We start from the raw sequence: 24961 nt of genomic DNA, 5'->3' as shown, positions 1-24961 counted from the left end.
TCGGGGTGAGAACCCATGATTTATGGGCTCTGACTATTTTGGTAAGGAGGGATTATGAGTTTGGAGGAGGAAGAAGATTGAAGAAACTCTATATCGTATATAAAAGCTTCTCGATCATATAGTGTAAAATGTTTATCGTATAGACTCTCTCTTTTTTCATGTAGATCTTAGGAAGAAGAAAAAAAAAACCTAATTTCTTTTTATTCCTTTTGCCATAAAAAACCAACTAACCACCCACTAAGGTGGTTAGAGAGAAAAAATGGATTATTATTCAAAATAATAAATAATATAAATAAATATGATAACCAACTTATCAAATTATATTTATAACTTATAGTTTTAATATTAGATACAACATAAACTATAGTTCCTTCTCTCTATTTTATGACATTTAATATAAATCATATTCGTATTAAAATTAACAACTATGAATCTCATTCATAGAAAATATATTTGAATCTCATTCAAATATTTATTTCCTCCAATTAAACTATAATGTATCAAATACATTATGACAATCATATCATATACAATTAAATTCCTTCTTATTAATTCGAACAATTCAAATTAACCCAAAAACTGATTCTCAACTAAATTCTTTTAAGCTACCAAGGGAACCTTATGGATCTGTAGCTTGAAGCTCCAATAGTACGTGAATAATTAATTAAACTCTTTAACTACATTATCCACCATTCGTTAACCGTCGGGAACTCCACTAAAGGCCAATAACTGCACTCCTCGTACTACATATATATTTATGTGTCTATTGGATATAACCAATCAACAGTACGATGACCCTCCACAAATTGCTCGTAAGTACAGCTGGGCCAAATTACCGTTTTGCCCCTGTAGTTACATCTAACTCCTTAAGTACCATAATCCTTCTAATGAATAATAGATCATAGTCCTACTATGGCTAAACCCCTCTCAGACTAGGAGAGGGTGTAACGCCACATTGTTCAAGACCTAGAATCAGCCTTTAAGAGAGCAATCTATCTACTTACCCCTACTTCGGGGAAGAAGTGAATACCATTTTGTGTAGCTGAGTTCCTAGCTCCTCAATCAGAAAAATCCCCAAAATGGTAGGCTTGTTGAGTTGGCGATCTAGCCACTCTCACTCATACAAATCAAAGGACCGCCCTCATAGGTAGTGTTGGGATTGGTGTCCCAATTCTCTTGGAGTCTCGTAGTTTGTAAACTGTACACATTGTTATGAATAAAATAAGAGTTATTTTATTTCGCATTTACTCATATCCAATAAATAAAACCTCATGGTTATTGTATATAAACTTAAGCATGTAAATGAGATATACAAGTGGATCATGCCTTAAATGATAACCTAAAAAGGTCTGTAGTATAAGGATTAAGGAGGGATACCTGATCCTGGTGACACTACAGATACGGCGCGCTTTGTAGATGTTTACAAGTGTTGTGAACTACCACAGATGGTAAATTCTGACCATTCATGTAGAGACATGCGAGCAGGGGTGTCCTATACAAATAGTTTGTAAAAGACCGGACCACGAGATAACTAGTCTCGTCTCTTTATATAACACCGTTGATACTTGAGACTTACATCTTACCTAAACGACCATAGGTGACATGACCTTAATCCTGAGTGTTTTAGGAACTCCTGCCTTTGAGGGCGGTCCTTTGATTAGTATGGGTGAGAATGGTCAGATTGCCAACTCAACAAGTCTATCTTTTTGGGGATTTTTCTGATTTGGGAGTGGGAACTCAGTTACACAAGATGGAATTCACTCCTTCCCCGAAGAAGGGGTAAGTAGATAGATTGATCCCTTAAGGGATAATTTCAGGTCTTGAACATAGTGGCCATAACTTCTCTTTGGAAGAGAGGACTCAGTCATAGTAGGACTATGACTTATGTTCATTAGAGGGATCAGTGGTATTTAAGGAGTTAGATGTAACTATGAGGGCATAACAGTTATTGACCCAACTGTACTTACGAGCGATCTGTGAAGGGTTATCGCACTGTTGATTGGTTGATATGGACATAAAATATATCTGTAGTAAGAAGAGTGCAGCTTTCGGTCTTTAGTGGAGTGTTCGACAGTTAATGGATGGTGGATCCCGTGGCTAAAGAGTTTAGTCAGTTATTCACGTACCGTTGGAGCTTCAAGCTACAGGTCCATAAGATCCCCTTGGTAGCTCAATGGATTCAAGTTGAGAATCATTTCTTGGTGTTGATTTGAAATATTCAAATTGACAAGAGAAAATTCGATTATATATGATATGATCGGTGTGATGTATGAGATACATCAAATGGAGGATTAATGTAAATATGATTTACATTAAGTACCATAAAATAGAAAAAGAGCTATGGTTTATATGCTTCATGAGATGAAATATTAAAACTATAGGTTATAAATATAATATGGTAAGTTGGTTATCATATATATTTATAATAATATTAATTATTGGATAATTATCTTTTTTTTCTCTCTAATAACCAATTGAATGGGAGGTTATTGGTGGTTTTATGGTAAACGTGAGATAAAAATGAAAAAGGTTTTCCTAAATTTAGAAGAGTTGGTATTCTCGGAAAGAAAACTCACGGAATTTTTGTCAAGTGAATTGGTTTCACTAAACGATAGCTGAAAGAGAGAATAACGATCGTGGAGTGATACTACACGATAATTCGCTCAATAGTCATAGCTAAACGATCACAGGGCATTCTCTATACGATAGGTTGCCTTCTGGATTCTCACACCGAGAATACCAAGGTAGCCATTGTGGTGGTGTCCTCACTCAACTCGACTGAGTTCAAGGTTTTATAGGACGTTCGTTGTGTGTTCGCGGTTTTCGTGTGGTGGTTGCTGTGGATCATGTTGTATTGCGGTCGTTGTATTCGAGTGTTCGTGTGTTGCTGTCTTGGAGACTGAGCGAGCGTTCGTGATCGAGGGAGTTTGAAGCATAAGTCTTCAAAGATATGTATTTCTTATCCCTTGATTGTCTAAAGCATGCTGTAATTTCGCATTGTGCATGACCAGCCAGTTTCCCTTTCTTGTACTGTAATTGTGTATGTTCATTATCGAATGGAATTTGGAATGATCATTCCGCTGCTCTTGGAAATCCTCATGTCTGATTTTCTTCAAATGGTATCAGAGCAAGGTTTTTATGATATTCCAAATTTCACTTCTGTTTTGAACTTCTTTTACAGTCGTGGTGGGTTTTCTGCATTTGCATTTAAGTGTTAAATGCGATTATGGATGGCGTTGATGAATGTTTACGGGTTAATTGCCTCTGTGTAAAGCTTTTTTTAAAGTTACAAAGTGTTAATTTGTAAGGGCTCGTGTGTTTTTTGGCATAATTAACAAGCAATCGAGTCTGTAATTCAAAGTGTATGAGTTTGTCGAGTCGTTTGTGATGAAGTTTCAAAGCATGAAGATGAAGTTCTCAGCGAGGAAGAAGGCCAAGAGTTGGTTGTATCATGTAGCCTCAGGTAAATGATCGTTGGGATTTGGCTAAACGATGGGGTAAAGTGTTTGCTTTATCGCGTAGTGTTGGTTGCCCGATCGCGTGGATGTTGGAGGTAAACGATCGAGTGGGAGCATTTAATGCTCATCGTTTAATAAAAGGCGCACGCACTAAACGATTATGTAGTTAGCATGCCTCATCGCATAGTTATTGGCTACACGATCATGCGGTATACGATACTTTGGTGCTCACTTAGCAATCATTTAAACGATTGTGTTTCACCGCATCATTGTTGTTTAGACAATCGTTTAAGGCTTGCATTGTTTGTTGCGCGTTGACGATCACGTACCTCATGCTTCATCGCATAGTAAAAGGTACATGATCATTTAGCTCTAGAAGAATAGGTAAACGATTGAGTAAAGCGTTTACTCTTTTGTGTAGGCGATCACTTGAAGTTTGGTACACAAACAGTGGAGATGTGAACTTCGACCGGACGGTTCAAGACCCGGTTCGCCTGTTTGAACTGGAGACTCTTTGCTTTTGTAATTGTTAGCTTTTAGTTTTGAGGATTTTAGGCTAATTATCCCGGTTCATCAACTTTTGTTTAATATACATGAGATGTATGTGGTTTATATGGCATAGTGTATGACATATAGATTTGAAACCCACCTTAGGTTGTGCAATTATTCATGCATCATATATTATAAGTGTTATAATATGGCATGATGAAATTACAAGAAAGCATGCGCATGCATCATGAAATATAAGAGTTATATTTATGCATGCAGTAAGCATATTTATGCATCATCTTTATATTATAAGCGTTATAGTATAAGGGTGAATGGAAGCATGTGTGCTTGGTTCGTTGCTTATTTGTATAAGTTCTATATAAAAATAGCAATGAATGAACAATGCATGGAGCATGATACTTATTTTATAAAAGTTATGAATGCCTTGTATGTGTTTGCTTTGCGTTGTGCATGGTTTTGGTTGTTTCTGTTATAAGCGTTATAATAGAAATTAGAACTAAAATCGATAAGAAAGAGTTGCATGCAGACTTAGGCGAACTCATGTTTTAAAAGGGTTTTAAAATTGGATTGAGATAGACCTATGTTCAAGGTTCTAATAGGATTAGCAACCTAGTTTAATCCTTTTAAATTGGTTTAATAGGATTAAATTGATTGGCATAAAAGATTAAAATTATATTGAATCTATCTATAAAGGACCTTTTGTCTAAGGCAGGTTCTGTCTAGGTTGGGATACTTAAGCTGACGGAAACAGAACACCCCTATCGGGAACCTACCTAGAAAGGTGAATTAGATAGATTTTCTGCAAGCATGCGACAGTTGGTCAAAGATTCTGTTAAAGAGTTTAATGGATGATGATCAAAAGTTGTTTCAACTATCCAAGGTAAATGTTACTCTTGGACAAACCTAAAAAGTCACTTAGTTAAAATTCTTAGCCGTGTTTTTTCTAAGTAAACTAAACCCTAAGTTATAAAATACTCAGTGGGAAGAAAAGATGTATACGATATGTTAATGATTCCACTCACGTTTCTCCCTATGCCATGAGATTCATGTTTGGCCTCGTGGTGCCCTGGGAGTATCCTCCTTCAGATGGTGTTTGCATGAGTCAATATCAAGGTGGACGGAGAGAATGTTTATAGTAAGTAGGTGAAAGTGTGTGTCAACACGTCTTACGATCTTCTTCATTGGTTCGCGTAATGAGATCATTCTTGCACTCCCTCGTGGCGCCCTGGGAGCGTCCCCCTTTAGATGGGTTTTGTGCAGTTGGTCAATATCAAGGTGAACTCCAGAAATGGATGGGTCACTTTATTTTTTGTCCCAATTGAATTTTTTCCCTTCGGATTGGTTGCTTGGTGTGGAACTCTAAGGCCTAAAATGGCAGGTAACACTTATGGGAAATTATTAAGTAAGTTAATGATTTCTTGACCAAATCAATGATGGCTAGTTGTTATAGGAGCAAGAGTTGTTATGGTATTAATGGTTGGTTGAGAATGTCTCAATTCAGAGAAGGGATAAATTGACCACCCTTCGGTGGCTTTTGTCCTAAACCTTTGAAGCGTCATTGTGAAACTAGATGTCAAACGGGGTTCATGTTAGTTTTGCTAAACCGTATTGGATGTTGTATGTTTTTTTCAACGAATATTTGCTTAAAATCTAACGTAGGTCAATGTGTTTTTGTTTTCAGCAACATGTTTGTTTTTCCGTTAAATGCCTCTAGTTTGACCGGTTACATATAGTGGAAAGAGTCTTGTAAAACATATTTTGTGGTAAACGATCTCGAGTTTTTCATGGTTGAGGAATATCCTCAAGTCCCAACCCTTGATGCACCGTGAAGTGTTCGTAATGAATTTGAGGTGTGGATGAAGGCTAATTCATTGGCCCGATTTCACATTTTGGCTAGTATACCTGATGTTTTGGCCAAAATGGTTAAGAACATGGCCATTGCACGCGAGATCATGGACTCGTTGCAATATTTGTTTGAACGTCAGTTCTTACTTTTCAAGCACAGAGGGATGGATGACAAAGACACCAATAATGTCAGTTCCCAAGTTAAACTCCAGGAAGAGAAAGCAAGTGTTGCTGACTCTGTTAAAGTTCATAGAAGAGAAGTGTTCTCTGAAATGGAACTTGGAGCTTATTTAGGTTCTGATACTGATCCCACTACTCTCCAAAAGAGGAAGATATCTAAAGGCAGTAAATATGATTTATTGGTCTTGGAGACGTGTTTGGTAGAGAATGATGATTCTGCCTGGATCCTTGATTCGGGTGCTACTAATCACGTCAGTTCCTCTTACCAAGGATTTAGTTCCTGGCAAACGTTGCCACTGGGAGAGATGACTCTCCGAGTCGATATTGGTGAGGTTGTTTCAGTTGTTGTTGTAGACAGGCTAAAGTTATTTTTGGACAAGAAACGTTATCTATTACTGGATAATGTTTTTGTAGTTCCTCATATCAAAAGGAACTTATCTCGATTTCTTGTCTCATTGAACAAGATTATACCGTCTCCTTTTCTGAGAGTAAAGTGTTTATTTTCAAGAATGGAATGGAGATTGGTTTTGGTTCAATGGAAAGTAACTTGTATGTACTAAGGCCATTAGTCATAAAAGCCTTGTTTAATACTGAAATGTTTAGTATGGCGACAACAGCTAAAAGACCAAAAGTTTCTCCTAAGGAAAACGCTCATCTTTGGCATCTAAGGTTAGGTCATATCAACCTCAATAGGATTGAGATGGTGAAATGTGGACTTCTAAAGAGTTTAAAAGAAAACTTCTTGTCGATGTTTGAATCATGCCTCGAAGGCAAGATGACCAAATGATCTTTTATTAGAACTTGTACATTCTGACCTCTGTGGTCCGATGAGTTTTAGGGCTCAAGGTGGGTATGAATATTTCATCTCTTTCATAGATGATTATTCAAGATACGGGTATCTCTACCTAATGCAATGTAAGTCTGAAGCCTTTGACAAGTTCAAGGAGTATAAGGCTGAAGTTGAAAACTTGTTAGGTAAGAAGATAAAAACACTACGATCTGATCGTGGTGGAGAGTCCAGAACTATATGATAGAACATGGAATTACGTCCCAACTCTCAACCCCAGGTATACCTTAGTAAAATGTTGTTGGACATGGTTCGATCTATGATGAGTTATGCTCATCTTCTAGACTCGTTTTGGGGTTTTGCAGTGGAGACTGCATGTTATATTCTGAAAAACGTTCCCTCGAAAAGTGTTTCTGAAACACCTTTTGTTTTACATTATGGAGAGGCCGTAAAGGTAGTTTACGCCACTTCAAGATTTGGGGATGTTCGATCCACGTGCTTATGACTAACCTGAAGAAGTTGGAATTGCGTTTGAAAGTTTTCCTTTTTGTAGGCTACCCCAGGGAAACAAGGGGTGGATACTTCTATGACCCAAGTGAGAACAAAGTGTTTGTTCTACAAATTCTATCTTCTTGGAAGAAGACCATATCAGGGATCATAAACCACGAAGTAAGCTTGTTCTACGTGAGATTTCTAATGAGACTGAGAATACTAAGGGTTCAACAATATTTGTTGGACAAACTGGCAAATCAACAAGAGTTGTTGAGGTCGATTCATCTAGTAAACCATCTCAAGAGTTGAGACTGCCTCGACGTAGTTCGAGGGTTATGAACCCACCGGATTGCTACATGGGTTTGACTGAAGCCCAGAACGTCATTTTTAATGATGGGGTCGAGGATCCATTGACTTATAAGCAAGCAATGGAGGAGGATGACAAAGATGAGTGGATTAAGGCCATGAACCAGGAGATGGAGTCTATGTACTTCAATCAAGTCTGGGAGCTTATAGATCATCCTGATAGGGTAAAACCTATAGGGTGTAAGTGGATCTACAAGCGAAAGCGAGGTGTAGATGGAAAGGTGCAAACCTTTAAGGCTAGACTCGTGGCAAAGGGTTATACCCAGGTCAAGGGAGTGGATTATGAGGAAAATTTCTCACCTGTTCTCATGTTAAAGTCTATCAGGATACTCCTGTCCATAGCCACATTTTATTATTATGAGATATGGAAATTGGACGTCAAGACTGCCTTTCTTAATGGTAATCTTGAGGAGACCATCTACATGGCTCAACCAGAGGGGTTCGTAGTTCCAGATTAAGAGCAAAGAGTTTGCAAGCTTAATAGGTCCATTTATGGGCTGAAACAAGCATCTCGATCGTGGAACATTAGATTTGACAGTGCAATCAAATCGTTTGGTTTTGATCAAAATGTTGATGAGCCTTGTGTTTACAAGAAGTCATCAACATCTCAATAGCTTTTCTGGTATTGTATATGGATGATATCCTACTCATTGGGAATGATGTAGGGTTTCTGACTAACATTAAGAAATGGCTAGTTTCCCAGTTCCAAATGAAAGATTTGAGTGAAGCGTAGTATGTTCTAGGGATCCAGATCATTCGGGATCATAAGAACAAGAGGTTAGCCTTGTCTCAGGCATCGTACATCGATCAAATGTTGATCAGGTACAAGATGCAGGATTCTAAGAGGGGTTTATTACCCTTCAGGCATGGAATCGTTTTTTCTAAGGATCAATATCCTAAGACACCTCAAGAGGTTCAAGAGATGACACGGATTCCCTATGCTTCAGCTGTTGGAAGCTTAATGTATGCAATGTTGTGTATTAGACCCAACATTTGTTATACAATAGGGATTGTCAGTCGTTATCAGTCCAGTCCAGGATTAGATCACTGAACGGCAGTCAAGACGATCCTCAAGTATCTTCGGAGAATGAGGAACTACATGTTCGTGTATGGAGATAAAGATCTGATCTTTACAGGATACACAGACTCTGACTTTCAGACCGATAGACATTCTCAGAAATCGACATCAGGGTCAGTGTTTACTCTAAATGAAGGGGTTGTAGTATGGCGAAGCATCAAGCAAGGATGCATCGCAGACTCCACTATGGAAGACGAATAAGTAGTCATTTATGAAGTAACTAAGGAGGCTATTTGACTGAGGAAATTCCTTACAGATTTGGAAGTTGTTCCAAATATAGATTTTCCAATCACTCTTTATTGTGATAACAATGGGGCTGTGTCAAATTCGAAGGAACCTCGGAGTCATCGTCGAGGCAAGTATATCAAACGGAAATATCATTTGATCAGGGAGATTGTGCATCGCGATGATGTGATAGTCATGAAGGTCGCATCAGAGCACAACGTTACTGATTCATTTACAAAGGCTCTCACGGCTACAGTGTTCAAGGGTCATCTGGAGAGTTTAAGTCTACAGGACATGTGTCGATTGGTTGATATGGACACAAAATATATCTGTAGTAAGGAGAGTGCAGTTTTTGATCTTTAGTGGAGTGCCCACAGTTAATGGATGGTGGATTCCATGGCTAAAGAGTTTAGTCAGCTATTCACGAACCGTTGGAGCTTCAGGCTACAGGTCCATAAGGTCCCCTTGGTAGCTCAATGGATTCAAGTTGAGAATCAGTTCTTGGTGTTGATTTGAAATGTTCAAATTGACAAGAGAAAAATTGATTATATATGATATGATTGGTGTGATGGAACTCGAGACATACGCAGTGGAATAAGGATCTAATTACACTCTAATTGCTTTTAACTTAAAGGAAAAGATGCATGCAATTGAAGGAAAAACAGTAATTAAAATTACCTTTGTAGCTCCCGAAAACCACTCTTCCTTGCTGAATCTCAACCCGAACACAAACGAACCACCACTAGAGTTGACCTACTATCCTCTGGACTCAGAACCGAGTTGTGGGACCCGGTGGATGAAGAAAACCGAGAGAGAGAAAAATATGGGAAAAAGAAGATGGAATTTTGGTTTTAGGTTTTCTTTTTTTCAGCCCAATTTTGAAAAACTAAATTTGACAAAATTGATAAAAGTTTTTAATCCAAATTCAAAAGCTCATTTTATAGAAAAAAAAAAAACTATGCAACATTTGTATGAAACAAATCCATAAAAACCCAACACCTATAATCCACTATCTTGGTGGGCTTAATGTCTCCACTATAAGCCAACAACTAGCCCACTATTTTGTTAGTGAAATTATCTAACAAAAGTTTGGATTTTTCCACTAACTTTAGTCAAAGGGCAAAATAGTCATTTGGTCAAAGTCAAACTTTGACCAAAACATCAACATTTTGACTTTTTATGATTTTTTCTGTGTTGACTAATTTTGACCTCCCGAGCATGAATCCGCATTCATTTTCTCGAAATTCAAATCACATTTGAATATAAGGTCGGTCAAAGTTTGACTTTTCAAAGTCAAAAAACAACTCTTTGACTTTTTACATCTTTGACCATTTCCATTATTTCCAAGCTTCCGAATATGAACGTATTCATATTCTTGATATTTAAATCACATTTAAATATTAAAGTTGTATCTCTAAACTGAAAAACTCGACCACTATATCACATCTACTTGTCGGTTTCTCTCTCTTCACCTAATTCGAACAATTTGAATCATTCTATCATACTGTTCTACGTTTATTCCATATGAGCTAGTAGGGGAACCTAATGGACCTATAGATCATGGGCTCCAACGATCCGAGATTAGCTGGCTAAACTCTTTAAATGGAGTTAATCAACATTCGTTAACTAACGTGTCATTCCACTAGAGTCCCGTAGTTGCACTCCACTCACTATAGATATATTTGTGTCCATTTGATATAACCATGATTAATAAGCTAATCCTTCACAGGTTGTTCGTAATCTCGGCTGGGTCATGAAAACCGTTTTACCCCCAAGACTACATTTTATTCCTTAAGTTCCACTGATCCTCTAATGAATAATTGGTTTAAGGTCTAACCTATAAACTGAATCCCTCTCAGGCCAAGGAGAGGGTGGGGCTCCTTGTTCAAGACCTGGATTCAGTACTAAAGAAAACAACCTATCCACTATTCCTATAACGGGTAGGAGTGAATTTCGTCTTGCACCCTATGTTCCCAGCTATCCACCCGATCTTACCCCTGAAATGGGAGGCTTATTGGGCCAGCGATGATGAGCTGCCCTCACCTATGCAGATCTAAGGATAATTCCGAGTGAACAGGAGTTCATAGTTAGCTCAGGATTAAGATTAAGTTATCTAAGTCATCAATTAACGAAATAGTCAGTTTTATACATAAAACGGCATTTAGAATATAAAAAGTGAATATTTCATGGTTCAGTCTTAAGCAAACTCATTGCATAGGATGCCCCCACTCACTTATCTTTACATGAACGATTCAGGATCACATCGTTTGTACTAACTACAAAGTGGGCCGCATCCATAGTGTCCCCAAATAAGGCGCCCAATCTTATTTATATACTATAGACCATTTTGGCTATATATTTGAACTTGATCCACATTTATGTCACTACATAAAGTTCAAACTACATTAAATAGCCCCAGGAGCTTAGTTTATTGGATTCAAGATTACAATTTCAATAACAACTTTATCGAAAAACAAAACAAAATATGTTCATTAATTTACAAACTACGAGTTTTAGGACATAAAATCCAACACGGTGTGATGTATGAGATATATCAAGTGGAGGATTAATGTAAATGTGATTTACATTAAGTACCATAAAATAGAAAAAGAGTCATGGTTTATATGTTTCATGAGATGAAATATTAAAACTATAGGTTATAAATATAATATGGTAAGTTGGTTAAAGTTGGTTATCATATATATTTATAATAATATTAATTATTGGATAATTATCTTTTCTTTTCTTTTTTTTTTTTGTCTAATAACCAACTGAGTGGGAGGTTATTGGTGGTTTTATGGTAACCGTGAGATAAAAGAAAAAAGATTTTCCTAAATTTAGAAAAGTTGCTATTCTCGGAAAGAAAACTCATGGAATTGTTGTCAAGTGAATTGGTTTCACTAAACGATAGCTGAAAGAGAGAATAAACGATCGTGGAGGGATACTACACGATAGTTCGCTCAGCTGGTCATAGCTAAACGATCGTGGGGCATTTTCTATACGATAGGTTGCCTTCGTCTAAACGACTATGCATTCGTCTATACGATTGACTTCTTCTCATCTCCCACTGCTCAATCGTCTGCACGATTGTTTATTCCTCTGTCTCTTCCTTTAACCAAGTCCACACTGAGCCCACACTTCTGGTTTCTCACACCAAGAATAACAAGATAGCTATTGTGATGGTGTCCTCACTCAACTCAACTAAGTTCGAGGTTTTGGAGGTCGTTCGTTGTGTGTTCGTGGTGTTCATGTGGTGGTTGCTGTTTGAATTGTGCTGTGGTGCGGTCGTTGTGTTCAAGCGTTCGTGTGTTACTGTCTTGGAGACTGAACGAGCATTCGTGATCGAGAGAGTTTGAAGCATGAGTCTTCAAAGGTATGTATTTGTTATCCCTTGATTGTCTAAAGCATGCTGTAATTTCGTATCGTGCATGACCAGTCAGTTTCCCTTTCTTGTACTGTAATTGTGTATGCTCAATATCGAATAGAATTTAGAACGATCGTTCCGCTGCTCATGAAAATCTTCATGTCTAATTTCCTTTAGGTAGGAGTTCACAACTCACTCAAGATTAAGGTCATGTTACCTATAGTCATCATAGTGACATGAAAGTTTCTATTATGAACAGTGTTATATAATGAGACTAAAGATTTCATTGTCCGGTCTTATACAAACTCCTTTTAATAGAATATCTCTGCTCGTATGTCTAATACATGAATGATCAGGATCAGATCAGATCATTTATAGCACTTTACAACATTTGTAACATCTACAAAGTGGGCCATACTCGTAGTGTTACCAGGATAAAGTACCCAGTCTTATCCATATACTACATACCATTTAGGTCATCACTTAAACATGATCTACATGTATGTCTTCACATACATATTTAAGTTACAACGATTATCTTGGATGTTAGTTTATTAGTTTGTGGTCAATACAACTAAAATATCACATATTTCAAAGGCAAAGTGAATAGTATCAAATATTATTAATCATATACAAGTTTGTTCATATAAAGTTTACAAATTATAGAACCATACGAGATTTAGGGTATCAACCCCAACAAAAACTTCTAATATCTTTAATCTTATATGTTGTTAGAACCAAGAAAAAATAAATTAGTTTCTATTTGGTCATTGAAGTTTCAAAATTGACACGTTGGGTTCTAAGAGTTTATGACAATATCTCGTTAGTCACTGAAGTTTGAAATTGGTTCAACTAATAGCCTTTAAAAGAGTTACGTAAGTGTATTTTAACCCAAATTTTTATTAGACTTTTCCATTGAAGGGCTTTTATTGAAAATTTAACACCTTAAGAGTAATATTGAGAATTTTTATTGATAAGGACTATTAAATTGTACAAAAGATTAGACACCATCTAGTATATTTAGCTCAACATTGAAAGCTTGTAAACTATTGTTGAATATTTGAAAATATAAATGAATATATATATTTCCATCCATATGCATGAAAAATGTGACTCCCCATCAAATCTTCATGATAATGGCAATTGGCAATTGGGCTTAAGAATAAGGGGAAAATATTAATTAGTTAACCTATGGTAGAGTTAACAACTAACCAGATTTTGATCTATATAATATATATAATTTTTAAACCAGTTGAAATTTTTATATATTTTATTTATTTAGACTAAATATGTATTTGGAATACATTTTTAAATATTTAATTTAAAAAATAAGCCATTTTAGAAGAATTGGAGTGTTTAGCAACCATGGAACATAGCTTTTCAAGTATATTTTAATCAGTTTTTATCAAAAGTGTTTAAAAAACATTTTTTTCTCAAGTCAATCCAAACAGACCCTAATTCAAAATCAATTTAAATTTTAGAGACCAAACCTTGAACGTCAAATATGTCACTTTTGTAATTGGAAGGACTAAATAGAACCTCATAATCAAAAGTATATTTCATCACAAATTTTTGTTAGATAAATTTTTAAATTATCTAAAATTAAAAGATTAAAGATTATGTAATATATTTAGCTTAAATTTATATATAGAGCTTAGAAACTAGAGTTGAAAAATTAAAAATACAAATGAAAAATAGGATTTAGACCATTATTGAATCACTAGTTTTCTACCAATACGAAAGGTATCTTCCCATCAAATAATCTTCATGACAGTGGCAAATGGCTAAACCATAGAAGGAAATAAATAAATAAATAAACTTTTGCAGGCCATAGGCAAAGTGGACAAAAAACATAAGAACACAAATCAAAAGAACAAAAAAAAAAAAGTCAGATTAAAAGGGGGAAAAACTTTGCTTTAGAAGTCAACAGTTTCAACAAATCATAACACAAAAAGTCCCACACCACACCCCTTTTTGAATTTGATGATCAAAATTTAAACTTTTTCAAACAATTTCAAAAACCCATTTCTCCTTTTTTGCTTCTAAAGAAAATTGAAAAGTTTTGATCTTCCCAAACCATCAAGATGGGGAAGGCTGGAAAATGGATATTGAATTTTCTTGTTGGGAAAAAGGAAGAAAATCAAAAGAAGAAGAAGAAGAAAATTTGTTCTTCTTCTTTATCTGATCACTCTGAAAATTTGAAGCTAAAATGGAGTTTTAGAAAGACATCAACCAAAACTACTAACCTTCTTTTAACTCATAACCTTTCTAAATCTGTTAACTCCATTGACACCATTGAAGCTATGAAGCATCTGGCCATTGCAGAACAGAAGAAGCCACCATCAACTGTTCAAAATGCTGCTGCTACCACTATCCAATCCGCATATCGGTCTCATTTGGTAATGGATTTTTCGTTTCCTATCTTTGAGTTGTCAATTTAATCTCCGTGCTTCTTTATATATTTTGGTCACTTTTGTTTTTATTATTAGTTTTTTACTTTAATTTTTTTTAATTACGATAAGTGTTTTGATTTACCCTCAGATTTAAGAAATAGTTTTAAATCCTTTAATTTGAAATCCTAATAATGATTTTAAATTAATTATTTCTTCTCGAATGAGAAATATTTGAGATGAATATATTTAAAATTGTGTTTGGATGATAACTAAAAAAGAGAAAGTTAAAATTTTAGTATTTCACTAATATAAGAAAATTTAAGATTTTAGTATTTTACTAATATCGACTTTTAACTATGATGTGTTAATTGAAAATCAGAATATGACAAAGTTAAATTAGTAATTTACTTCTAAATCCTATGAAATCCTATAAAATCCGGACATTCTAATTTTTTTGAAAAAAAAAAAGTAAAAATAAGATTTAAAATCACCCAGAATTTTAAAATCATTCTTTTTTTTTTCCCCATCCAAAGAGACTATTATTCTTTTACCTTAATTGCCTCCTTAGTTATAATTGATGTTTAATCTTTAAGTTAACTGCCTTCTTGGTTATAATTGAAAATTGACGTGTCATCACACTTGAAAGTTGATGTAACATTTTGATTTACCATATGCATTTCTATAAAAAGTTGGAGACAAACTATGCTATCTTACTCTAAATCAAGATGTTGTATGAGCTTTTACTTATCAGTTAATTGAATAAAATGAGGGAGAGAAAAGAAGAAGAAAATTCAGCCATTTTTGTAAAGTTTTCTTGGCCGCAAAATGTAAGAGTGCTGTTTTCATTTGTTGTGATTTGCTTGTGTTGCTTTAGGCCAGGAAAGCATTGCATGCTTTAAGAGCACTGGTTAAGATACAAGCACTTGTGAGAGGCCATCTGGTGAGGAAACAAACAGCTGCTACCCTAAAGAGCCTGCAAGCCTTGATGGCAATCCAAGTTCGAGCTCGGGCGACTCGGATCCAGCTGCTCGAGGAGGATGAAGAGCTTCTCGAAAGGAGGCGACGTAAGCATCTCATTGACAATCTCAAACAAGCGTATAAAGTAAACTTCATGATTCATCTCATAGCAGTGTTTCTATTGACTTGCTTGGTAAAATTATGAGTACTCGTTTCACTTTGTTTATTTGTTTTTTGGCTTTTCTTATTTAGGAGAGACTAAACATGAATGTCAATGAAGATTTGAGACCATATAAGACCAAGAGTGGCCATATAAGTCATTCTCAAATTGAACAGCTAGAGAATGAACCAAATGCTTATTGTAGACGAAATCTTTCGATCCCGAGGAGGCAGCATCAGCACAAAAATCACTCCGTCTCCATAGAACCAGACACGTCCGAGTACTATATTTTAGTGTCCAAACCAACGGCTGAAACAGCCTTGTATTCCATGGATCAACCCAGGCATTCAGACTTTGTGCCTGATGACTATCTCTTCTATCCAAATTATATGGCCAAGACAGAATCCTCAAGGGCAAAAGTCCGATCACAAAGTGAACCGAAACAACGACCCTGTCCGACTCCAAACTCACGAATGAAGAGCAAGCAAATAGGAACAGCTGACAGAATGAGTTTGAACGATCAAATCCAAAGTTCTTTACAAAGCCTGAAGCACAATGGTTATGAAAATCACAACAATCCTTGGTTCATGAAGCTTTATCAGTTCAAAAAACCGTCCAAGAACCGAGATGGCGATTCTACAAGCAGCAGATTTAGTTTTCCGGACGACCCACCTTGATTATCTTGCTTACTTTTCATCAATTCCATCTAAATCAATCAAACTTCTATGAGATATTGTATACTAAAATCACAATTGACTTCATCGTATTTACAAAAGAACGACATCACTTGTCCTCGAGAAAGCATTAAACAGGACTGCAGACATTTCACTTAACTACTGTTTTGAAAGAAGGAAAAGAAAAACTGTTTCTGAACTCTTAATTCCCAAAACAGAGTCCTAATTTGTACTCCATTAGAAGTTCATTTGTACTCCAACTAAAGAACAGCCACTAAAACTGAGACCATCTTAGCCATCTAAACTGTTGTAAATTTACATTCCTACAACAGAAATGTAGCATATCACCTACTACTGATGAGTTAAAACTAAGGATGACAAATAACCGCTAATCACTACGTCTAAAAGAATTATAATCTACAACGAAAGGATATATTTCTCCTTCTCAGCATCTGCCTAAGTGTCAAATATACCTTGAGAGAATGAGGTGACTCTAGATCATACACTTAAAAGTTCTAGCAGTTATGTTACGTACATCCGAGAGTGGTTCATGTTTCCTGCTTGAGAGTGTTTTCTTTGAAGCTTTTACTCAACCAGATAGCAGTTTCCCTTGGGGAGACTTTCTCAGGTCCAAATGGCTTCAGCAACACCCCAAGCTCTTCATACCTCTCTTGCTGCAGCAATCTCGCACTAAACTCAAGCAGACCTTCCAAAGCCTCGGCTCTCTGTTGTAACGATGAAGTATCAAAATGGCGTCGTCGTAGGTCTGATGAGGTATGGCTTGATGCCCCAGCAGTTGCATTCTGATCTGAGGAATCACTTCTTGCCACTTGGTCATCTTGGAATAAGCTGCATTGTATTCCCTGCCATGCGCCAGTGTAACCAGGAGTTGAACAAACCTTGTCACAAACTTGGATTGTACATTTGTCTTTAGTTATAGAACAATCAATGTGCTGCAGGGAGCCGGTTGATCCATGCATGGATGGCAGAGAAGCGCGGCGAACAGGAAGAAAGGTATCATCATATGATGCTAAAGGGAATTCAGCAATCCTGTCAATTCGCGGAGAATTCACCGAGACATCTGGGGACTTGATATGGTGAAGAATACCGACAGTCGGTCTGCAAGGGCTTTGATCAGTAGTAGCTTTTGTATGCAATGGGAACGATGCTCGACGGACATGAGATTTACTGGGAGTAGATGAAACAGGGAGCTGCTGTAAACAAAGATGAAGTCTCAGTTTTTTGTACCACAATTGGCATTAATAAGCTAGATATTCCAAATTTTAAAGATCAACATCAACTCACCACTTTTTTAGTGCTTTTCAATGGTTCAGCCCATTTTTTCGGAGTGGCGTAAGCTTTCGGTAGAAGCCGTGAAGTTTTAGAATTAGTTGCAGACTTGGAAGGCGTCTTGTGAATCGCTACTCCGCCCCGAGTGCCACCGGTGGATGTTTTGCGACTTGGATAGTTTTGTGTATCATGAATATCCTGTGTTGAGCTGAGAGAATCATACTCGATTACAGAAACACTAGGATTTATAGCTCGATCATTGCTTAAAGAATGTCGCTTAAAGGGCAATGGCTCGGAGAACCTCGTCTTCTTCATATAATTGGGTTCGGACCAGAGTGCTGGTAATGTGTTGCGTCTCGGAGAATTCAGTTTGAGATGAATCTGAACAATATAAGGCTGCAAATGAGGATGACCAAGTAGCTCCCCGGCCTGCCAAACAAAATGATTCAAAACACTATTGGCAAACCCAAAAAAGAGAGCAACTACATACATGACACAAGTCACACAACAGAATATAAGGAAAATTATTGGCTAAAAAGTAGGACAAATAAACTTCAGAATTTTTTTTCATAACCATCATCCATCACTTCAGTCCATGTGGCATTCTTTGATTGGATAAGGAAATATGAGGATTGGATAGATCAGATAGGCTGTTAGATGGTTTTCTTTTGTTCATATCAGAGTAGAGTATGAGAGGAGGAACACATACACTTGGCCGAAGTTCCGGGTTTTTCCGTAGCATGCTTTTGACGAGACCTCGACTGCAAACCAAAGAGGAAAGAGATTAGATTGACATTAACACAGATCAACAAGATTTATAAAAAGAAAGGGGGAAAGAACGTACAATGCACCAGAGTATTTTGTTGGAAGAGGGGCCACTATTGACTTATTAATTTTATTGATAAGAGCTTGCATATCCTGCCCAAAAGACATGATCCAAATCAGAAAAGGTAGCAAACCTGACCATTCAACACAAATAAGCTTCAAAAGATATTGAGCCAATTACAAGAAGGCCATCCAAAAGTCACTTATTTTCAGTATTGTACTCACAAATCAATGTTTGTTTAAAGTGGAAAAAGACGACTGAAAATCAAAAAAGAGGATGGGCCTTAGTGTGTACTGCAGTTTGCATATAGTTGGCTTAACTTTTTCAACAACCACCCCCGAGTGGTGGTCCGTTGGGATGCCTCCTAACTAGAATAAGATCTGAAATATATTGAAATATAAGAGATGAAGAACTACAAGATTACCAAGTATAAAGGCACTTGGAATCTCCCTCTTGAGTATGCTAACCTAAGCCCTAGATCACTCAACGATTGCCTATGTTCCCTCAATCTTCCACCTTCTATTTATAACCAAAAACACGAACTCCCTAACAAATAACCCTTATGCACCTTACTAATACCATACTAATATCCCAAACTAAGACCCTTACATGATCTTACTTAGTATGTCCAAAGATACCCTCTAACATCCTCGGACTCAGACCCCTAGGTAGAAAGTTCAATCATTTAAATAATTGGTGTCTCCTCGAGCTATCCTTAGGGTGGATAAAGCCTCCAAGGAATTAGTGAGGTGGACCATGAACATAATAATGCAAGAAGTGGATCCCAATTCCTTAGTTATAAAATAAAATCACACTAACTACAGTGGGAATGAAGTTATCTAATAAGCCACCAAATCTGGAAAAATTAAGAAACCATCAGCTCGACAACTTCAAAAAACAAAAGGTGTAAGAGAATTCATAGTTTATGAAAACAACAATCAAGTGCTAAAAGATCAGGAATTGGCATTTGAAATTCCTGAACGAGAACAAATTGCATTCGAAACTTACAAATGCTTTAAATGCAGGTTTTAGAGCAGTCATCTCATATATACAGCATCCTGGCAAACAGATGTGAAACAAAGTCATTTCTAGTCAACGAAGACAAAATAAGGTTCATGGTCAAGTTCAGCGGTTCTTACCTAAAGACCAAATATCCGACTTCGAACCATAAGGTATATCAGCAAGAAGTTCTGGACACATATAGCTCGGAGTTCCTACGACCTGCATTATTGTGCCAAGTGTTTTAAAGAACGATAGCAAGGTATCAAAAGTGAATGACAAGGGGCTAGACCTTCGCAAGCAGCAAAACAACTAATAAGTTGAACACTTAGTTTTTATTGATAATAGAATTTTGGTGAAGAGAAATTGATGTGTCAAATTACATACCGAGGAGGCAAGATCGTCTGACGTCAACATTTTGGCTAGTCCAAAGTCGCCTGTTTCATCATGTGAAGCATTATTGATTTTTTGTTCAAGCAACAATTTTCTTGCAATTTTGATTTTTTTTTTATTATAAATATATTGGTCGGAATGGGGGGAGAGTTCACTTACCAAGGCGTATATCTCGATCTTTAGTCAAAAATATATTTGAACACTGAACAAATCAAATATTGATAGTTAGTAAAGAGCTTAACATATTTGCATTGACATGAATCTCTCAGAGATGGGATAAAAGAATAAAGGCCTATATATATAATTTAGGCTCTGTTTGATAACACTTTCGTTTTTAATTTTCTGTTTCTAAAATTTATGCATGTTCCCTCCCAATTTTCAATTGTGATTTTTACTTTTGTTAAAGAAACACTAGAATCCCTAGTCAAATTCTAAAAACAATAACTACTTTAAAAAAAAAAAAAAAGAAAAAAAAAAAGAAAGATATGGCTTGTTTTCTAAAACAGTGGATAACAAAATATAAAAACTAAAAAGTGAAAGTAGTGTTTATAAGCTTAATCTTCAAAAACAGTTAGTATATTAGTTCTTTTTTTTAATTTCATCTCTAATTTTTCAAAAAAATTCAAGTTCTGATAGATGATACCCTAAAATGCACTAATTTCACAAGAAATTTCAACACACACTATTGACGAATTTGAGAAGGTTAACTATTTCTAAATAAACATCCAGAAACCACAAGAAATATAAGATAACACATCTCAATAAATTGAACTAGACAGTAGGGACTATATTATATATTAGCCAAAAAAAAAAACACACATCGAACCTTAACATCCCGGTGAAGGATATGATTCATGTGCAAGTAATCGAGTGCCATCAGAAGTTGAACTAACCACTTGCAGAGTTTCTGCAGAAGGAAATGAAAGACAAATAAGATATAAAAGAATAAACGGTGAAGTTTTACAATGCTCATAGAATAAAATTTAAAAAAAATTAACAACCTCTTCGGGGAAATGAATGCTGTTAGCTTTTTTTATCGCTTCAGCCCTGTACAATTTGAATCAATGTAGACTAAATGGAGAACTAATACAAAATAAAATGATCAACCTGATAAAGATAGGTCTAGAAAAGTACTTACATGTCCCCTCCTTCGCAATAACCTATAATAATGCACACATAGCAGCCCTGTCGACAAAGAAATAAAAGACGAAATTAGACCATACTGATGCAAAGAATGAACTAGAGATAAATGGTAAGAAAGGATAATTTAATAATAAGGGGAAGTTTATTGTTAACCATCTTAATCTACCATTTACGTTGTTAAACTGTACATGTCTCAAGTGTATTAGCAACATTAAACAGCATTAGTTATAACCTATAGACATTAAGGCTCGATCTACCTTCTCGACCCATGAATCTTTATACTCCACAATAAATGGATTTCGTAGTTTAGAAATGAGCTCCATCTACAAGAAAAAAGGAAATTATTTTAGTTTGGAAATGACAGCAATGTTGCTAACGTAATCTGCAATGTGACCAATCACGGATGATCTATGCTCAGCTCTCGATTCAGTAAAAGTTCTCAGATAATGAAGTACTTTCCCAAAGTCCACATAAAGCGTAAGAAATTCTAATGTTCATTTTGGTCACTGGTTGTTTTATAAAAGCATTCCTCAAGCTTTACCGAATAAAGCACACCGGAACAGTTAAGGTAATTGAAGACAATCTAAGCAAGTTATATAACAAACCAAAATGGTTGTGGTAGTGGAAGAGAATCTAAACAAGTCATGAAGCACAAAAGGATGATTATGGTAGTAGCGGAGAATCTAAACACATTGTAAAGCACCCCGACGCGGTTGTAGTAGAAGATAAACAAGTTATAAATCAGACTGAAACAGCATTATAACCTAACAACATAACCAGACAGGGTATTAAAGACTCGAGAAAAATGTCGGAGTAAAAAACACCAACCTCTTGGTGTGCAGATCTACGGGACCTATCGGTCTGACGAGCGAGGCGAATCTTTTTCAACACATACCTTAATACATAAAGGTCAAAATAATTAAAACCAAAGCAATGCACCTACAATACTTCTGTGTTACACAAAGTAGAAGTTTTAAACAGAGGAAATTAGCAAGAACAATATAAAAATAAGATTCAAAAAAAAAAAAAAAAACCTTGAACTGTATTTTCTTACTTCTTCTTTTCATGCTTATGTCTCACAAGAAGAGCAGAACCAAAGGATCCCTTTCCTATTTGCTCCAATATTTCATATTGCTCCATCTGGACAGATTAATAATTCCCTTCCTCTGAGCAAACAAAAATAATAATAATAATAATTTTAAAAAAAATAGCATAATTTCACCATAGTATCAAAATCTACTTTAAGAAGCTACTCAATCTGTTTTATGCTTTTTCAAAGCATAAACAATATTTCAAAGGATAAAAAGCTGGAATCTTCTAAAATGCAAAGAAACAGAGATATTATCCAACAGACCACATTGAATCATAAGGATTTCACTCAAATTTACCTTCATAACACCTGCTTCTTATCTTTAAACAAAGCTAAAATAACACATTGTCACTAACCCCAATCAACCAAATTTACAAGATTCAGCCAAAAAAAGGGAGAGAGAGAGAGAGAGAGCAGGAAAAAAACTTCATTTCATCTCAAACACAAATCTTCTAGTAAAAAAGAAAACCCCCAAAATTTAGAAACCCCATTTTCCATTGCAATGTTAAAACCCCAAAAAGATCCAATACACCACAAGAAAAAGAGAGAGAAAAAGAAAGAGAAGTACCTGAAAGTAGAAGTAGAAATGTGGATCCAAGAGATTGAGGCAAATGTGGTAGAAGAAAGAAGAAACAAAAACAGGGTTATGAGAGTTACAAAGGAGACAAGGAACGACACCGTTTTCGAAGCAAAAGGAAGACAAACAGAAGCTGCAGCTGAAGAGGAAGAAGATAGTGAAGGGCTTTCTCCATTGTTGGGATTTTTGTTCAAAGTTCAGAAAGAAAGAAAGTAAGAAACTTTAACCAGCAGCTCCAAAGGGGACAAAGAAAAACTGCAACTGCAACAACAAATTAAAAAAATTACTTTCTTTTTTGGCTCTCGGTTGAGAGAAATGAGGATGTGGGTGTGGATTTAAAGAAAGCTAGATGACAAAATCTTTAAGAAAAGCTGAAATTAACACTGTTTTAGAGAGAGAAATGGGACAATAATATACAAATTTAGAGAGAGATGCCATAAGTATTTAATGGGATTACTAAAATTCTCGAGGGAGAGGTGGAAATGATGGGTCAAAGTGAAAGGGAGCTAATGGAGAGAGATTTTGGGATGGTGGGTCAATGTGAAATAATAATGTGGTTTGTGAGAGCAAAGTGTAAACTAAAGTTTTAGATGGGGAAAATCAACACTAAGAGAAGCAATGTAGAGAAAGATGAGAAGTAGAACTCATGGGGGTGAGGGTGAAACAATCAATACAATTGTAGAAAGAGACTAAGAAAGTGGCCCAGTGGGTATTTTGGAGACAAAAAGATAAGTTGGCAGTGCAAAAGAAAAATAAATAGTTCAATTACTAGTTTGATACTTCAATTTTTTGAGTAGTGTGTTTAATAGGAGTAATTATTATAAGATAGTACTGAATATTTTTAAATAATCCCTTCTTAATAAATTTATAAACTTGTTTCATTCATATTTACAACTTCAAAATATATTTAGTAAATCTTTACACTCCCAAATAAATATTTTTATTTTAAAAGTGTTCATTCAAGTTTTAAAATCCCAATTTTACGTCTTTATAGGTTTTTAAACTTCTCTAGTATCAAAACTACGTAGTTTTAAATAATATTATTTGTCTTATCCACTGAGTTGGTTGAATTGATAAGTATTTTTTAACCATTTAGAGACAAAATTGATGATGCAGAAATCTATTAAACACAACATTGAAACTAAGAGTGTGAGAATCTGAATCAAACCAGGTCGATCAAGCCAATTTTCTATCGTAACTGGAATCAAACCAATCTAGTTTGTTTAGCTCCCAATATGCCCAAACCACTCAACTTTTCAAATGACATATCAGGTAAATTTCAAGGACGAAATTTCTTTTAAGGGGGAGATGTTCACTTATTTGAATTATGGTTCCCAATTTTCCATTTCATTGCATTCTATCGCTATTTTTCTTCATTCGTATTGAAACTTTTAATAGATCCTCAATCTAAACATAGTGATTAAGATATTAATTATAATATTTAATGTTGATGGTTCCACCTCACTCCAGAGTTGTTGAACTAAAAAATAACCTTAAAAGGCGTTAAAGCAAATTTTTGGGAACCCAACTTTTAAAGTTTAATTTGAAATTAATAGTAAATTGAAAAATTAAATTTAGGAGCTTACTATATTTTAATTCTCGTAGTTTTTTAGAAATCTTTAAAAATTTCCCTCATTGTGGGTTGGAAGTTAACTTTTAAAGTCTACTAAATAAAAAATGATGGCAAATAAAATTTATACCCAAAATTTTGAGGATTATATTGATTAAATCTTGAACTTTTGTAAGTGTATCACTTTACACCATCTTTTAGATTTTCTTCCGCCAATAGTGTGTAATTTATTATTCGAGTCAATTAAATTCATTATTGTCATAAGTCAATCAATTTAAATCTTCTGTTACTATTTCCTTTGAAAATCATTCATGCATTCATTCTCAAACATGTGTTGACTTCTTCAAATGATGGTCTTACAAAATGGACGATTCTCAAATGAAAATTCAAACTAAATGTCTAAATTGATTCATTTATAAAAGTTCAAGGGTTTAATTGATACAATTATAAGTTTCACACTAAGTTTTCCTAAACAGAATGTGATGGAAAGTGTAAATTGATACACTTTCAAAAACAGGGTTTAAATTAAATCACTTATTAGTTCAAGAATTTAAATTGATACAATATCTAAGATTTAGGAGTAT

General features: G+C 35.5%; 2 protein-coding genes across 4 annotated transcripts; one reads left to right on the top strand and one right to left on the bottom strand.

Moving 5' to 3' along the window:
* Positions 1-14231: 14231 nt before the first annotated feature.
* LOC120080123 lies at positions 14232-16513 on the top strand. Its single transcript, XM_039034687.1, has 3 exons — positions 14232-14704; positions 15573-15800; positions 15908-16513. The coding sequence occupies exons 1-3, from the start codon at positions 14390-14392 to the stop codon at positions 16490-16492; spliced, it is 1128 nt and encodes a 375-aa protein (XP_038890615.1). The 5' UTR covers positions 14232-14389; the 3' UTR covers positions 16493-16513.
* A 165-nt stretch (positions 16514-16678) lies between these two features.
* On the bottom strand, positions 16679-23391 carry LOC120080121 (serine/threonine-protein kinase Nek2-like). 3 transcript variants are annotated; one of them, XM_039034686.1, is made up of 15 exons: positions 22799-23391; positions 22195-22306; positions 21969-22035; positions 21398-21463; positions 21136-21182; positions 20999-21044; positions 20824-20904; positions 20157-20199; positions 19992-20041; positions 19745-19826; positions 19614-19663; positions 18624-18697; positions 18489-18540; positions 17795-18208; positions 16679-17700 (listed from the first exon to the last, which is right to left on the bottom strand). In XM_039034686.1, the coding sequence occupies exons 2-15, from the start codon at positions 22278-22280 to the stop codon at positions 17038-17040; spliced, it is 1821 nt and encodes a 606-aa protein (XP_038890614.1). In that variant the 5' UTR covers positions 22281-22306; positions 22799-23391; the 3' UTR covers positions 16679-17037. The 3 variants fall into 3 exon arrangements, with proteins under 3 accessions (XP_038890614.1, XP_038890612.1, XP_038890613.1); XM_039034684.1 differs by having other exon boundaries at positions 16679-17703; positions 22799-23375; XM_039034685.1 differs by having other exon boundaries at positions 16679-17703; positions 22195-22280; positions 22799-23375.
* Positions 23392-24961: the final 1570 nt, after the last annotated feature.

The sequence above is a fragment of the Benincasa hispida genome, chromosome 6 (assembly GCF_009727055.1).
Source record: "Benincasa hispida cultivar B227 chromosome 6, ASM972705v1, whole genome shotgun sequence".
Taxonomy (NCBI): domain Eukaryota; kingdom Viridiplantae; phylum Streptophyta; class Magnoliopsida; order Cucurbitales; family Cucurbitaceae; genus Benincasa; species Benincasa hispida.
This window is presented reverse-complemented; position numbering and strand designations above follow the sequence as displayed.

What these genes read in the sequence shown, in the direction of transcription:
- LOC120080123 (XM_039034687.1), top strand. Translation starts at nt 14,390, where the DNA reads ATGGGGAAGGCTGGAAAATGGATATTGAATTTTCTTGTTGGGAAAAAG. An exon ending in CCGCATATCGGTCTCATTTG is followed by an intron (nt 14,705 to 15,572) that starts GTAATGGATTTT and finishes GTGTTGCTTTAG; the next exon opens with GCCAGGAAAGCATTGCATGC. An exon ending in ATCTCAAACAAGCGTATAAA is followed by an intron (nt 15,801 to 15,907) that starts GTAAACTTCATG and finishes TTTCTTATTTAG; the next exon opens with GAGAGACTAAACATGAATGT.
- LOC120080121 (XM_039034684.1), bottom strand. Translation starts at nt 22,280, where the DNA reads ATGGAGCAATATGAAATATTGGAGCAAATAGGAAAGGGATCCTTTGGT. An exon ending in GTCGGATATTTGGTCTTTAG is followed by an intron (nt 19,664 to 19,744) that starts GTAAGAACCGCT and finishes TCTGTTTGCCAG; the next exon opens with GATGCTGTATATATGAGATG. An exon ending in ACCCGGAACTTCGGCCAAGT is followed by an intron (nt 18,209 to 18,488) that starts GTATGTGTTCCT and finishes TTTGTTTGGCAG; the next exon opens with GCCGGGGAGCTACTTGGTCA.